At 59.7% G+C, this 15595-nt stretch overlaps 1 protein-coding gene across 2 annotated transcripts; it reads left to right on the plus strand.

The window, feature by feature from the left end:
• The first annotated feature begins 835 nt into the window (after window positions 1-835).
• Window positions 836-12510, plus strand: ASL (argininosuccinate lyase). Of its 2 annotated transcripts, none has more exons than XM_082714372.1 (17): window positions 836-883; window positions 1105-1156; window positions 4626-4820; window positions 5430-5513; window positions 5731-5787; window positions 5939-6036; window positions 7229-7306; window positions 7405-7482; window positions 7904-7956; window positions 8311-8373; window positions 8585-8699; window positions 8905-8989; window positions 9101-9160; window positions 9423-9506; window positions 10054-10134; window positions 10288-10379; window positions 10488-12510. In XM_082714372.1, exons 2-17 carry the CDS (start codon window positions 1145-1147, stop codon window positions 10630-10632), a joined length of 1380 nt encoding a protein of 459 aa, XP_082570498.1. In that variant the 5' UTR covers window positions 836-883; window positions 1105-1144; the 3' UTR covers window positions 10633-12510. The 2 variants fall into 2 exon arrangements, with proteins under 2 accessions (XP_082570498.1, XP_082570497.1); XM_082714371.1 differs by having other exon boundaries at window positions 837-883; window positions 10273-10379.
• The last annotated feature ends 3085 nt before the right edge of the window (window positions 12511-15595 follow it).

A 15595-nucleotide genomic window follows, 5' to 3' on the forward strand; every position in this document is an offset into this window, starting at 1 on the left:
TCGGGAGGGAAATCTGCCCTGAGTACCCGGTCCACGCTGGCCCTGCGCACTGCCCTCCGGCTTCCAGACACCGTCTGCGCTGTCAGGGCTTCCTGGGGCAGGTGCCATTTCATTTCTCTTCTTCACATCAAGTCCAGCCGGGAGGGGCCGGTGCCTTCTGTTGGATGGATGGACGGACGGATGGGTGGGTGGACGGATGGACAGACGGACGGATGGATGGATGGAGGACGGATGGATGGACGGGCGGACGGGTGGATGGACGGTTGGATGGATGGACGGTTGGATGGGTGGATGGATGGATGGTTGGATGGGTGGATGGATGGATGGATGGACAGACGGATGGACGGTTGGATGGGTTGGATGGGTGGACGGACGGATGGATGGACGGATGGATGGATGGTTGGATGGGTGGACGGACGGATGGATGGACAGACGGATGGACGGTTGGATGGGTTGGATGGGTGGGTGGACGGATGGATGGACGGTTGGATGGGTGGACGGACGGATGGATGGACGGACGGACGGATGGACGGACGGACGGATGATGGGGCCTTCGCCATCATCACCTTCTGTATCTGCTCCCCCGCCAGGCCTGGCCGCTGTTTTCAGGGTCCCGCGCTGTCGCCGCCTTCGGCGCTGTCGCTCTGGCCCCGCCCTCACCGCCCCCTCGCCCGCCCTGGGTCCCCGGATCCGAAGCCCCGCCCCCTGAGGCTCCGCCCACAGCCGGGTTGGAGGGAGGAGGCAACGCCCCCCCTGCAGGCCGCCTGGGATTGGTGCGGCCGCCGCCAGGGGGCGGGCCCGGGGCGGGGCAGCTGTGACGCGCTCGCGGCCAGAAAAGCCCGGCCAGGGGGCGGGCGAGGGACTGACGGCGCGGCCCGGAGCGGTGAGTGTCCGACGGGCGGGACGGGCGGGACGGGCGGGACGCGCGGCGGGCGGAGCGGAGGACGCCGACGACCGTGGCGCGCGCTGGGCGCTGCCCACGTCCGCCTCCCCGCAGGCCGCGCGGGGCCAAGCGCAGCGCCGGAGCCCGGAGCCCGGAGCCCGGAGCCCGGGGCCCGCCCCTCCCGGGGGACGCAGGACATTGAGTCCCGGCTTGTCTTCCAGACCCGGACCGCCGAGCCCCTGGAGGCGAGGACCCGCCGGCATGGCTTCGGAGGTGAGTGGACCTCGGGGACGCCGCACGGGGGGGAGGGGCGCTCTGGGAGCCGCGGGGGCCCTGACCCGCGCGCGGGATCCCGCGTGCCGCACCCGCCGCCGGCCACCCTCCGGGTCTTCGCCGGCTGCGGGCGACGGAACCTCCGCTGCACCTGCCGGAGCCTGGGAGGCCTGTGCTTGGACTTCCCAGCGCGCATCACCGTCGGCTCTCGGCCGGCTCCGCGCCCCAGGAGCCTTGTGGCGCTCCCAACCCGCGAGGCGAGGGGGGTGGCCCTGACCGACCCGACCGGACAGTGCTCCCAGCCAGGGCGCAGGGAGCGAGCTGCCCCCTCATTCAGCTCCGTCACCTCCCGATGCCCTTCTTGTCGGTCCCCACCCTGCGCCCCTGCTCCCGCTGTAGCAAACAGAGGCCACGTGACTCTGGCTGGTGGACAAAACCAGGAGGTTCAGGGACCATGCCCTGAGGCCCTAGTGGCCCCAGGGCCTGGTGGCTTGCTCTCTCACTGGCCACTCTTTCTTAGAGCCACAGGGAGCCTGGGTTCTTCTCCTGACCACTCCTGGCAGGAGTCCTAGGCACAGGTTCCTTTTCTGGGGCCTCAGTTGGATAATTCTCTGCCTCCTTCTGGAAGGTACTGGGTCCTGAGGTCATTGCTTTGAACCTTTCAGGTAAAGGGGGCTGTTTGCTTGGTGCCAGCGAAGGGAGCCTGTGGCCGGGAAGCACGAGGTCGGGGTTCCAGTCCTATCTGGTCCTCATTAGCTAGCAAAGCACTTCCTCTCTCTGGCCCTCAGTTTGTTCATCTGCATAAATGGGATGAGAATGTCTGTTCTGCTGGTTTCTGGGTCATGGTGTCAGCAGCGACAGTAGGGCTTGGACTTTGGAGGCAAACAGAGTCGGTTTCTGAAGCAATTCCTTGACCCCCCAGGGTAACAGTGCCCACCTCCCAAGAGGGTGTAATAGCATATGTAGAATGCCTAGCCCAGGGCTGAGCTGTCATCCATACAGTAGGTGCTCGGTAAATGCTGGCTAAGGATACCGACAGTAACAACACGGTATTTCCCTGTGCCTTCTAAGTTGGTTATTGCTTATTCACCCCCACCCAAACCAGTACTCCTGCACCCTTGCCCCAAAGGTGTCATTCTGGCCCAGATGTGCTCAAGGCTAGAGGAGGGCCGTTTCTGCCTTGTTGGGACTCCCCCTCTCTTCAGAGCCCAAATGGTAGCACCTCATTCTGACATCCATCTGGGATCTTTTTTTAAAAAAAGATTTTATGGGGCGCCTGGGTGGCTCAGTGGGTTAAGCCTCTGCCTTCCGCTCAGGTCATGATCTCAGAGTCCTGGGATTGAGCCCCACATCGGGCTCTCTGCTCAGCGGGGAGCCTGCTTCCTCCTCTCTCTCTGTCTGCCTCTCTGCCTGCTTGTGATCTCTGTCTGTCAAATAAATAAAATCTTTTTTAAAAATTTAAAAATAATATATTTTATTTATTTATTTGAGAGAGAGAGAGAGAGAGATTGAGAGTTTGGGTCGGGGGAGAAGAGACAGGGGGCAGGGACAGGGAGAGAGAATCTCAAGCAGACTCCCCACGGAGCAGGGAGCCCAGCTGCGCAGCTCTCTCTATCTCAGGGCTTAGAACTGAGCCAAAAGCAACAGTCGGACACTCAGTGGACTGAGCCACTATGCCCCCTCTTTCTGGGGTCTTTTTAAGCCTGCCAGTGCGGCGGGAGCTTGGTCCCAGTGCAAAGTGGGCTGCCTTCAGGAGACCAGCGCATCAGGTGACTTCTGCTTGCCCCAGGCCGTCTTGTGGGTTGGTGCTAATTGGTTTGGCTGCCTCCCCACTTGTTAAGTAGTTGTTATTACTAACAACCCAGGCTGGGAGTCCAGGGCCTGCTGGAGGAGACAGCGCCAGGTTCCAGGCGGAGGGGGCCCACTGGCTCTCAGTCCTGGCTGGCATTGGCCTGCCCTGGTCCTCTGGCCCCAGCGGTCAGGAGAGGGGCCCACGTGGTGCTTTGCGGGAGATCAAGGCTTGGCGGGTAAGAGGAGGATCTAGCTCAAAAGGTTGAGGGGGGCGGAGGCCGCTTCTGCGGGGCAGAGTCCTCAGACAGCCAAGGCTGCTGGGCAACGAGGGGTCAGGTCACAGCCTGGGGCGCGAGCGCAGTGGAGGCCCCCATGGTGCACACAGCAGCTGGGAGCGCCGTTAAGATGCCGCCAGCCTCTGGCAGCCCTCGGCCCCTCCCTTACTGAGAATTTGCTGAGTGTCAGGCACTGTGCTATGTACGCACTTAGAAATTTCACCTAACTGAATGTCACAACAGCTCGAGCAGATAGGTACTACCATTGTCCTCGTTTATCGGGGGTAACCCTGCAGCTTGGAAAGGTTATGGAATATGCCCACAGTCAGGTGGCTAGGAGGGGTCTGGGACATTGCAGGGTGGCAGAGGAGGACATATGTCCCCAGCAGCCGTTATAAACTCCCCCTCCGCAGGAAAGTCGGCAGTGAAGTAAAATGCCTCCATCCACCCAGGGAACACTCTCCCAATCCTTGGCTTTCTGGGAGCTAGGATGGCTCCCTTGTGTTCTGTACCCCTCCCCCATCTGTCACATGCTGTGGCCTCTGTACTCTTTCAAAACAGAGGTGTCTCTGCCCACCCCTCTGTCCTTAGCTCCTGGGGGGCATAGGGTCAGTTGGTGACCTTCTGGAAGGCCAAAGATAAGAGATGTGCCAGAGGCACTCTCCAAAGGAATGGTGGAGGTTGGGATGTCAGGCCCTGCCCCAAGCTGTGGGAGAGAAATGCAGGCCATTTGAGCCTGACGGGGCCCCTCAGGTGCTTCCTCACCTGTCCCTGCTGCAAAAGTTCAGGATATCAGAGCCAGCAGAGGGGAACATGGAGGGAGGCGTGCGGGCTCTGCTTCAGTTAGCTGGGCTGTGGTCCGGGCTCTGTCACCCAGCAAGGGCTCTGTGCCTTGGTTTCCCCCTCTCTGCAGCGGGATAGAATTGGTAGCCACATCAGAGTCTCTGTTGGCGCGGGCCAAGCGATGGCAGTCGTGCCTGGCACACGGTGGGAGTGCGGAGTACGCTAGCGAGGACGGTTGTCATTACCGTCAGAGTGGCAGAGCTGGACTCAGACTGCATTCCGAGTGACTTCTCCCCTTGGTCAGTGGCACAAAAGGTCCCAGAAGTTCTGCTCTACTCTCAGGGGTGCCTCGTCCCCGCCATCATTTCCTTAGAGAAATGTCACAGGTGGGAGAGAACCTAACTTCAGTGTCCAGCCACGTTCCCACACTGACTCCCCAGGTGGCTTCGAGCAAGTTCCTGATCCTCTCTGAGCCTCCGTTTCCTCATCTGTCCAGTGAGAATGGCCCTGCCTGCTGGTTCTCACTGCCATCAGACTTGCTAGCTCTCCCGCGGGCCCTTGGTGAGAGGCGCTGTTCTCAGGGTGGGAAGGAGATTAACTGTTCCTGCTCTCCTGACCAGAGTGGGAAGCTATGGGGTGGCCGCTTTGTGGGCGCAGTGGACCCCATCATGGAGAAGTTCAACTCATCCATTGCCTACGACCGGCACCTGTGGGAGGTGGACGTGCAGGGCAGCAAGGCCTACAGCCGGGGCCTGGAGAAGGCAGGGCTCCTCACCAAGGCCGAGATGGACCAGATACTTCATGGACTGGACAAGGTATTCTGTACACCTGACAGCCCCCTCTAGAGCCCCACCCTGTGGTCCCAGCTTCCACCAAGTCCCAAACGGGGTGTGGAGGATGTGCTCTCCAGGCACATGTTCTCTTGGGACTAAATGTCTGTCAAGGTGCTCTTCATTTTTTTTTTTTTAATTTTTAAAAGCTTTATTTATGTATCTTGAGAGAAAGCGGGGGATGGGGCAGAGGGCGAGGAAGAAAGAGAAACTCCAGTGGACTCCTCACTGAGCGGGGAGCCAACGCAGGGTTTGTTCCCACAACCCTGAGATTATGACCTGAGCCGAAATCAGGAGTCGGCTGCTTAACCTACTGAGCCCCCCGGGTGCCCCCGTCGAGGTGCCGTGTAAACCATGTGCTGTGCTGTGTCTCTCTTCTCCCTCAATGCCTCTGTGGCTCATAGGGGAAGGAGACCTGGGCCCGAGGTGCTCCCCGGGTGTGGGGGCTACAACCCCCTGGGGAGCACTCACGCTTCCTGGGGAGCACCCCGAGGACGCAGCTCTTACGCAGAGACAGTCAGTGATCAGAGCTGGGTGGGACCAAGGCTGTGGATGGCTGACCCCTGACCCCTGGGTTGTTGGCATCTGCTGCAGGTGGCTGAGGAGTGGGCCCAGGGCACCTTCAAACTAAACCCCAACGATGAAGACATTCACACAGCCAACGAGCGACGTCTGAAGGTGTGACCCCCTGCTGTCCACCTGGCCTCCCCCTTCTCCCTCACCATGGCCCCTTGGAGCATAAGCACCATCCTTCTGTTCCCTGCTGGCTGGGTCTCAGAGCAGGTGGCCTCTGCAGAGATGGCAGGGCCCAGGGGTAGGGAGGGAAGGTGACAGGGCTGGGAGGAACCAGGCCCTGCCTAGGCTGACCATGACCCCCTGCCTCCCTCCGCCCCAGGAGCTCATTGGCGAAACTGCGGGGAAGCTGCACACGGGCCGAAGTCGGAATGACCAGGTGCTGCTCCCACACTCCGTCCCACCCGACCTTGGGCCTTGTGCATTCCCGATCCTGGGGAGCCCAGGTGGCAGATGGGTGCTGCAGTGGTCCTGGCTCCCCAGCGAAGCAACATATCTGTGCCCCTGAGTGCCACCCTCTCCTCCCACAGGTAGTCACAGACCTCAGGTTGTGGATGCGGCAGAACTGCTCTAAACTCTCCGCCCTCCTGTGGGAGCTCATCAGAACGATGGTGGACCGGGCCGAGGCGTGAGTTTCCCGTGGACACCCAGGTGGCAGAGAGGAGCACGAGGGCAGCCAGGGTCTCCTCTGCTGTAGGACAGGCAGCCTGAATGCCAGATCTACGTGGCAAAGGGGAAGGGGGTTGGGGAGCCAGGCCCTGGGGCTCAGGGATGTCCTGGAACTCCTGGACTAATGAGGTAAAGCAGCCAGGAATGGGGGCATTTCTTGCCATGTTTCCCACTCCCGTGCCAGCTGAACTCAGCAGGTAGGGCGAGCTCACCCTCTGAGGCTTCGTATGTAGGAGACTAAGGCACTAGGCAGACGCCTGAAGCCTGAGGAAAGGGGCTGCCTGTGCCAGGGACAGCCCAGGTCACTGCCCAGCCACTCCACGCCCCGGTCCCCACCCAGCATGGCTGGCACAGGACGGCCAAAGCTGCCTCCCACCGGCCTCATCCCAAGTTCTGGCTCTTTTGACCTCACATCTTTGGAGGTGACTTGGCTCCTTCCAGACCTGGCCAATTTGCTGCTGAGAAGTTCCTGTCTGGTGTCAGAGATAGGGTGACCCCAGCTCCCTGTGACCTCTTGTTCACAGACCTTACCACGTGGGGGAGAGCAACAGCCTAAGACCCGTCGCCCCGGGGGTGCTGGGAGAAATGGGGAGCGAGCTAATGAGTACGAGTTGCTTCTTTGGGGGGATGAAAACATTCTAAAATTAACGGGGTGACAGGCATACAAAAGTGTACAGTTTAAGTGGGCGAATGATGTCTCAGTAAAGCTGTTTATTAAAACAAACAAACCAAAACCATCACCTGCAGCGCCTTGTCTCTTTGAAAGTGCCCCCTGCTCTTCTGAGGTCCTTGGGTGTGTCTCACGGGCTCACAGATGGCAACTCCCCCGCCAAGTAGTACCCCTCGGCGTCCCCTCCTTCCCTGTCACCTCTGCTTAGAGCTGAGGACGGCACCGCCTCGCGTCCCGGCTCCTATCCTGCTCTGGGGAGGCCCGGGCCCTGGCCCCGACCCTGGGTCACGCTGCCCCGCTTCTGGTCTCTTCCTTTAGGATGTGTTTGTCCCCAGGAGGTCACTTGGTTTCTTGTGCAGGCGGGTCCTTGCAAGGCTGGCCTCGCTCTTCCCCGTTGGGGCCTGCGGGGCGCGGGCGACACAGGCCGGCCTTGCAGCAGCTGCGCAGCCCGTCAGACCCTGCGGCTCTTCTCCCCCCACAGGGAACGCGACGTCCTCTTCCCGGGGTACACACACCTGCAAAGGGCTCAGCCCATCCGCTGGAGCCACTGGATACTGAGGCGAGTGGGGCAGGGCATCGTGCAGGGGTGTTGTGGAGGGGCTGTGACGGAGGGGAGGGCCCCGGGGGCCCTGACCTCTGCCCTCTGGCTTCCTACAGCCATGCCGTGGCGCTGACCAGAGACTCGGAGAGGCTGTTGGAGGTCCAGAAGCGGGTCAACGTCCTGCCCCTGGGGAGGTGAGTCAGCCCCCAGTGTCCCGAGGACCTCGTGGCGGGGCGGGGTGGGGGGGTGTCCCACTTGGTTAGCTGGTCCTTGGGGATCAACGGAAGAGGAGGCGCTAGGAAGGACAGAGGAGGCAGCCGGCCAGGTGACGGGCCTCTCCGTCCGGGGTTCTTCTGCGCGGACCCACGGCGGTCTCGGAGATGGGGCTGACCGGGCTAGCAAGGATGCCGGAGCAGGGCCAGAGCTCTGCAGAGAGGTTAGAGAGCCGGCGGTCGCCCTCAGCCTGCCGTTTCGGCTCCGTGGGGACGAGCGTTCCGTCAGCCACGCTGCCTGGGTGGCCGCCCTGACCATCGGGGCTTGGCTCTGGGTGTGTGTGTGTGTGTGTGTGTGCACGCGCCAGGAGCCCTGCTCACCTGGGATCCCCTGTTCCTGCAGCGGGGCCATTGCAGGCAACCCTCTGGGTGTGGACCGGGAGCTGCTCCGAGCAGGTGAGGCGCCCTGCCCCTCCCCCGGCGATCCCCCGCAGCACCTGCCAGGTGCCACAGACACACACTTGGAGCGGGCAGGGGGCTGGCTGAGACCCTCATTTATTACCTGCGGACAGTGAGGCTAGAGCGGCACGAGAAGGCTTGTAGCAGCGGTGCATGGCGCTGGGGACACTCAGGGCTCCTGCTTCGTGCCCGGGACCTGTACAGGAGACCCTCCCCCATTCGTGCCGCTCCCTACTCTCCTCCCTAAAAGGGCCTCAAGGAGGAGGTGGCTGGGCAACCTGATTAGGGGTACAGGAAGGCCGTCCTTGCCCTCCAGCCCAGCTCTGTTGCCTTCCCCACGTCCTTCTCCAGAACTGAACTTTGGGGCCATCACTCTCAACAGCATGGACGCCACCAGTGAGCGAGACTTCGTGGGTGAGTCCTCGGAGCCTGCCCACTTGTCCTCTAGGGCCACTCCCCTGTGCCCTAATTTAGCTCTGTCTGGCTCTCATCTAGCCCTGGCCCCCCTCCCGCCGCCTCCCACCCCTCCCACCTCCCAAGTCTGGTCCCCCGGGGCTTCTCCAGAACGAGTGGGGAGCAGGAGAAGCCTGGGGACCGGAAGGCCTGCTCTCCCTTCTCCCGCTAGCTGAGTTCCTGTTCTGGGCTTCGCTGTGCATGACCCACCTCAGCAGGATGGCCGAGGATCTCATCCTCTATGGCACCAAGGAATTCAGCTTTGTGCAGCTCTCAGATGCCTACAGGTAAGGCTGGGCGCTGCCCTACCTGGCTCTGCACCTGCCAGCGTGGCATCCTTCCTCCCCATACCCTCCCTGCCCCGACACCCGCCCCCCTGGCCCTGGCCCCGGGCCAGACCGGAACTGCATGCCGCTAGACCTCCCCTGACCCAGCCAGCAGACCAGCCAAGGGGCAGGGGAGCCCTTTCAGCCCTAGCCTCTCTGTCCCTAGCACCGGAAGCAGCCTGATGCCCCAGAAGAAAAACCCAGACAGCCTGGAGCTAATCCGGAGCAAGGCGGGGCGCGTGTTTGGGCGGGTGAGCGGGGCAGGGAGTGGGGGCAAGGCTCTGGGCTGACCCTGAGGGTCCCGAGGGAACGTGCAGGATGGGCTCTGAGGTCCAGCCTCCTCATTCTCACTCTTTTCTCAGTGTTCTGGGCTCCTGATGACGCTCAAGGGGCTCCCAAGCACCTACAACAAGGACTTACAGGTGCGAGGCTGGGGCCGTGGGGGAGGGCCCCACCTGCACGTACACCGTATCCCATTCCTCGGGGCCCTGGACGTCCAGGCAGGGGCCCCGCGAAGTGCCGCCTCCCATCCTATGCACCCAGCCCTTGACAGTACTTGAGAACTCTCTCCTCTCTGTCCATGTGGGTTGTACGAGGTGCTGAGCGTTCCTCGCGGAGGGCAGTGGGATGCCTCCATGGGGGGCGGGGCTGCTGGGCTCTCACCTCCTGCCACGCGGCCCCCAGGAGGACAAGGAAGCCGTCTTTGAAGTGTCAGACACCATGAGTGCCGTCCTGCAGGTGGCCACGGGCGTCATCTCCACGCTGCAGGCAAGCCCCCGTCCTCTCCCCCAGGCCCCTACATGCCAGGAGGGGAGGGTGGGTGCATCCAAAAGATCGGGGACAGGGGGAGGAGGGTGGGTGTTTGCTCCTGGCCCTAGGAACAGTGGGGAGACGAAAGCCACAGTAGAATGGAAGCAGGTTAGACGCTGCGGGTCCCATCAACTGGCCTGACCGGATCTCCTTTTGGTCACTGATGACCGGAGATCTCAGCACACACAGCTGAGACCGCACAATGAACCCCTGTGGACTAGCGCCCAACTTCAACAACGAGCAACTCTTGGCATTTCTCGCTTCGGTTCTTTACCCACCACCCGCCCTGCCCCCGCGGTTCTGATGCAGCCAAAGCTGGGGACCCCGAGAGAAAGTGCCGGCAGCCCCGATAGCACCCCTAAACACTATCGGGGATGATGGCAAACGGCGGAGAGGGCGGACCAGGCTGGGTCAGAGTAGATCTGCCTGGGGCTGAGGGTGGAAGGCTGGTGGCTTCACCACCACGGTCCCCAGCATTCACCGCTCCCCTCCTGGTGTCCCCCAGATTCACCGCGACAACATGGCACGGGCTCTTAGTCCTGACATGCTGGCCACTGACCTCGCCTACTACCTGGTCCGCAAAGGGGTGAGTGTGGGGTGGCTGGGGTGCAGCGGGAGGAGATGGGGACGTCCCGGGCCGAGGGTGGGGGGCGTGAGGGACGGTGCGGGCAGAACAGGGGGCCGAGGAAGGCTGAGTCGGAGCCCCCCGCGCCGGCCGCCCCAGATGCCGTTCCGCCAGGCGCACGAGGCCTCCGGGAAAGCCGTGTTCATGGCCGAGACCAAGGGGGTCGCCCTCAACCAGCTGTCGCTCAAGGATCTGCAGGCCATCAGGTGCGGCCCCTGCCTCCCCGCTGCGGCCCCCCGGGGGGTGTGCCTGGGCCAGTGGGGTCCCCGGGGACCCCCGCTGGGCCCTGGCCCACCTGGTCCTCTGTCCCACAGCCCCCTGTTCTCGGGCGACGTGAGCCGCGTGTGGGACTACGGCCACAGCGTGGAGCAGTACGCGGCCCTGGGGGGCACAGCGCGCTCCAGCGTCGACTGGCAGATCGGCCAGGTGCGGGCGCTGCTGCGGGCCCAGCAGGCCTAGCCCCCCACCGTACCCCCCCAGCTGGCCTAGCCCCCTGCCGCGCCCCCCCCCAAGCAGGCCTAGCCACCCCCACCCCCCCACCGCCAAGCCCTTCCAGCAGGCCTAGAGGCCCCCGCTGTGCCCCCCAATAAAGCCAGCCTGAGGGGAGGCCACTGCTTATTCCCTGCCCTGCCTGACTCCCTCAGCCACGGGCTCTTGGGGGTCTCTTGGGTGGACAGTGGGGCCATCAAGGCAGCGGGGAAAATGGACGAGGATGGCAGGAGGCACAGATGGGGAAGGAGCAGAAGGGGCAGCCTTCATTGGAGCCTCCCCCCTGCGCGGCGGGCGGCCACAGTAACTGCCGAGCTCCCGGGAGGCACTGGCCTCCTTGGAGCCTTGATGGTGCCTGATGGGCTTCGGGAACTCAGCCAGCCCGTTCATTATCCTTCCCTCCAGTGTCCTCCTGGCTCCCCTGCTCACCTTCTCCTGCTTGACCCACCCTTCCCTAACAGTCAGCAGCACCTGTCGTGGGGCTCCGGGGTGGGGGGGGATGGCACATTTTGAGGTAGAGTCACTCGGTCAGCTGGCGTACGATGCCAGGCGCTGGGTGAGCTTCATATACGTGCGAGGCGTCTCCTTCACCCTGGAGGGTAATGATGGTCCCGGTGCAGATCACGAGGTCCACAGACAGGCAGTGCAAGGGGTGGGGGGCTGCTCCCCCGTTGCCGTCAAGGGCCCGAGGCCAGGTCTGGCACACAGTAAATGTTCAATAGCAGTGAGTCCCCGAAGAGGCCAGCAGAGACCTCTTCTACACGGCTGTCACCAAAATCCTCATAAGAAATGTCTGACATTTATGTTTCATTAACAACAGAGCTAAACCCAAGGAAGAATGAATAACCCCTCCCAAGTGTTTCTTGGGAGCAATGGAAACACTTTGTAAACTGAGCAGTTAAAACTTCAGCAGTGCGGACACCTCACCACATTCCGAAAGGGGCCAAAGCCATGGCTCACAGAATGTTGGCTCCCCAAGTGTGGTTCCTCTTTCACTTCCTCCTCCTCATTTGGGAGTTTGTTAAAAAATGCAAACTCTCGTGCTCGCTTCGGCAGCACATATACTAAAATTGGAACGATACAGAGAAGATTAGCATGGCCCCTGCGCAAGGATGAAAAAAAAAATGCAAACTCTCAGGCCTGAGACCTACAAAATCAGATTCTAGGTGGGGGTGCAGCTAGGCCTTCAGGTGATTCTGATGCACGTTCTGGTTTGAGAATCACTGATCTCTAGAATCTTGTTACCTAAAGTAACCACAGGTCACCACCTCTCCCAGGTCCCAGCTTGACCTGATCTAGAATCTGCATTTTAACAAACTCCCCAGGTACTGGTTGTACACATTAGAGTCAAAGTGCTGATCTAATTAGACCTGAGAAGGTTTAATATCTAGTCTCAGAAATGAAGGAGGGACTAATGTACATCAAACAACAGACAGGATTAAAATAATGACTGGAATTCATACGTAACACAGACGACACAGGGAGCAGTTCCTGCCCTACACCTCCATCAGCAGGACACACCACCACCTGAGTGGGAACTCTGTTCTCAGACAGTCCTATCAAAAGTTTCTCCTTAACTGGAATCAGCCCCCCAGGGCTTCCCACCCGTGAGCCCAGCGACATGCCCTCTGACCTGACCAGAGGAATGGGCCTCTCCTAGGTCAGGGAGAGCAAGAGTTTGTGTGGCTTTTCTCCAGACTGCCCATACGTGATTGAGTTACTCCCCTTGTCTGCCTCTTTCCATTCTGCCAACAATTTACACCAAAGTTCCGTAGGACTTCGGACTGGTTTCCCATTGCTGCTGTAACAAATTACCCCTCATAGTGGAATAAAACAGCATAGACATTATCTAATAATTGTTGAGGTCAGAGTCTGAAATGCGTTTATACTGAGACAGAATCAAGTGACAGGAAGCATTTGGGAGAATCTATGTCTTTGCCTCTCCCAGTTTCTAGAAGCGATCTGCATTCCTTGGCTTGTGGCTCTTTCCTTCATCTCTGAGGCCAGTGGTACAAATCTTCAAATCCTTCTGCTTCCTTTGTCACATCCTCTGACTGACCTTTCTGCCCCCCTCTTATAAAGACCCTTGTGGTTACACTGGATTCACCTGGATAAAGCAAGAAAATCGTTTCATCTCAAGATCCTTGACTTAATCACATCTGCAAAGTTCCTTTTACCATGTTAGGAAACATATTCACAAGTTTGGGGGATCATATTGGGGGATCATTGTTCAGTTTACTGTATGTTGTTGTCTGGCTCTCAAAGGCCAGTGTCTATCCACGGGCCACACATTCACTCCATCCCATGCGCCGCCCCCCGCCCCGCCCAAAGTTTTAGCCCCTTAAACATCAGCACAAGTTCTAAATCTCCTCAGCTTGGAAGTCCCACATCTCGTTATCTAAGTCATCTGAATTAGGTCTGAGAGACGGACATGATCCTCCAGGGGCGAAGTTCCTCCTTATCCATGAACCTGAGAATCTCATGTGACTGTGGTGGGGATTAGGGTTTGCCCAAAGGAACGATCATTTGACACTTAGAGGCATTTCAATTTATGTCTTTTTAAAGATTTTATGTATTTATTTTAGACAGGACAAGTGGGGTGGGGGCGGCGAGGAGCAAAGGGAGAGGGACAAGCGGACTCTGCCCTGACCATAGAGTCCCATACGGGCCTCCATCCCAGAATCTCGAGGTCGTGACCTGAGCCAAAATCAAGAGTAGGACATTTAACAGATTGAGCCACGCAGGTGCGCCAAGGCATTTCCGTTTTAAAAGGAAGAAAACGGAAGGGGAAAGGAATCCCTGGTTCCAAGCAATTTTGAAATCCAACCCCGAAAATTCCACTAGTTTTCAAGGCCTGGGAATACAGGTTTCCCTGGTGTCTGAAAGTAGTGTTCCTTCGAGAGTTTTCATCAGCCAAAATGGTATCAAGTAAAAATCACTACCGCGAATTACCGTTATTTTAATATGGGAACATCTGAGGCTTCCCACGACCTCTCTCGGGCTTTCCTGGGGCCTCCGGACGCGCCTGGCTCAGACGCACAAATACCTCAAGCTGCAGCTGTCGGCGGCGGGACGCCGGGGCCGGTGTGGTTCCCGGGCGGGACGCTAGGGGGCGCCGCCCTCGCCGCCAGGAAGGCTCGCGGCTGAACGACGCCCGGTTCGCTTAGCAAAAATCTTCGGGTTTCTTCTGGTGAGTGAGGACGGGTGCTTGGGTCGAGCTCTCAGACAGGGGAAGTGGCGTAAGGCGAACTTCCGGGAAATAAGGGGTTCCCGCCCTCCGCCCTCCGGCCCTGCCCCGCCCCCGCCGAGCCATGGGCCCCTCCCCCACCCCCAGGGCGGCTCGTCTTCACCGCCCGCCGAGGGACACGGGGTCCTGTCGGCCCGTTTCCTGCTCGTCCAGCTCTGCGGAGGCCCGGAGAGCCTTCCTCGGGGTCCTCGTCGCGCTCCGCGTGTCCGCGCCGGCGTTTCTGCTGCCGTCACGGCCTCGAGGGCGTGGCCGGTCTCCTGGGCCTGTCGCGGGTCGCGTCGGTGACCAGAGGCTCCTCCACGGAGCCTTCGAGATCGTGCCGCGCCCCTTCCTGCTTCTGCTGCGGGGGCTGAGGGGAGCCCGCGGCCCGCACCGAGCGCCCCCAGCAGCGGAGCGGCCGCAGCTTTGATCTCCTCAGGCAGCAGGTTGCCCGGGCGCCGCCTGCCTCTCCAGCCCGCGCTTTCTGACCCTGCTGCTCCTCATTCTACCGTCCTTTGAAATGGGCACAGGCGGAGAATTTCCCAAATCACCAAGGCCTGGTTTCCTCTTGCTTCCCAGTCGTTACCGCAGTCGGCCGCTGTTCCATACGCTCAGCTTCAAGGGATGAGGAGAAAGCGGGCTCCCGGCGAGAGGAACGGGCTGGTCTTGCCGGCTTTTGTACTAACCGCGCGTCACCCCTTGGGCTTGGGGCGGGCCTCGCCTCGCTAGGCCTGCGGTCTTCTGAGCAAGATCAAGGTCTGTAAACTGGGGGGTGGGCGGTTGTGAGTTTAGCAGCCAATTATGTCCCGAATATTTGATTACGGTCCTATTGAAGAACCCAAACTGCACGGACACCTACCGCAGAACTGGTAGACTCAAAGTCAACAAAACTCCAGAGCTCTGCTCTTGTTGTTTTGTTTTTTAAGATTTTATTTATTTCTTTGAAAGAGAGAGTGAGAGAGAGAGAGCACAAGCAGGGTGGAGGGACACAGAGAGAAACAAGCTCTGGGAGCCCCTTGTGGGGCTCCATCCCAGGACCCCAGGATCATGACCTGAGCTGAAGGCAGACACTTAATGACGGAGCCACTCAGGTGCCCCAGGAATCCTTTTTAAAAACTTAAATACAGGGGCGCCTGGGTGGCTCAGTGGGTTAAAGCCTTTGTCTTCAGCTCAGGTCATGATCTCAGGGTCCTGGGATCGAGCCCCGCATCGGGCTCTCTGCTCAGCGGGGAGCCTGCTTCCTCCTCTCTCTCTGCCTGCCTCTCTGCCTGCTTGTGATCTCTGTCTGTCACATAAATAAATAAAAAAAAATCTTTAAAAATAAATAAATAATAAAAATTAAATACAACATCCCACAGTTTTAAAAGTAATAGTAACACATTTTTTAAAAGATTTTATTTATTTATTTGACAGAGAGAGCACACAAGTAGGCAGGGAGAGAGGAGGAAGCAGGCTCCGTGCTGAGCAGAGAGCCTGATGTGGGGCTCGATCCCAGGACTATGAGATCATGACCCGAGCTGAAGGCAGAGGCTTTAACCCACTGAGCCACCTAGGCGCCCCCCAATAGTAACATATTTTTAAGAGATTTTGTTTATATGAGAGAGAGCAAGCATGAGAACACAAGCAGAGGGAGGGGCAGAGGGAGAGGAAGAAGCAGACTTCACAGTGAGTGTGGAGACCAACAGAGGACCTGATCTCAGGACCCTG

Source organism: Mustela nivalis, assembly GCF_964662115.1.
Source record: "Mustela nivalis genome assembly, chromosome: 19".
Classification (NCBI taxonomy): Eukaryota; Metazoa; Chordata; class Mammalia; order Carnivora; family Mustelidae; genus Mustela; species Mustela nivalis.

What these genes read in the sequence shown, in the direction of transcription:
- ASL (XM_082714371.1), top strand. An exon ending in CAGTGAGCGAGACTTCGTGG is followed by an intron (nt 8,374 to 8,584) that starts GTGAGTCCTCGG and finishes TTCTCCCGCTAG; the next exon opens with CTGAGTTCCTGTTCTGGGCT. An exon ending in ACTACCTGGTCCGCAAAGGG is followed by an intron (nt 10,135 to 10,272) that starts GTGAGTGTGGGG and finishes CGGCCGCCCCAG; the next exon opens with ATGCCGTTCCGCCAGGCGCA.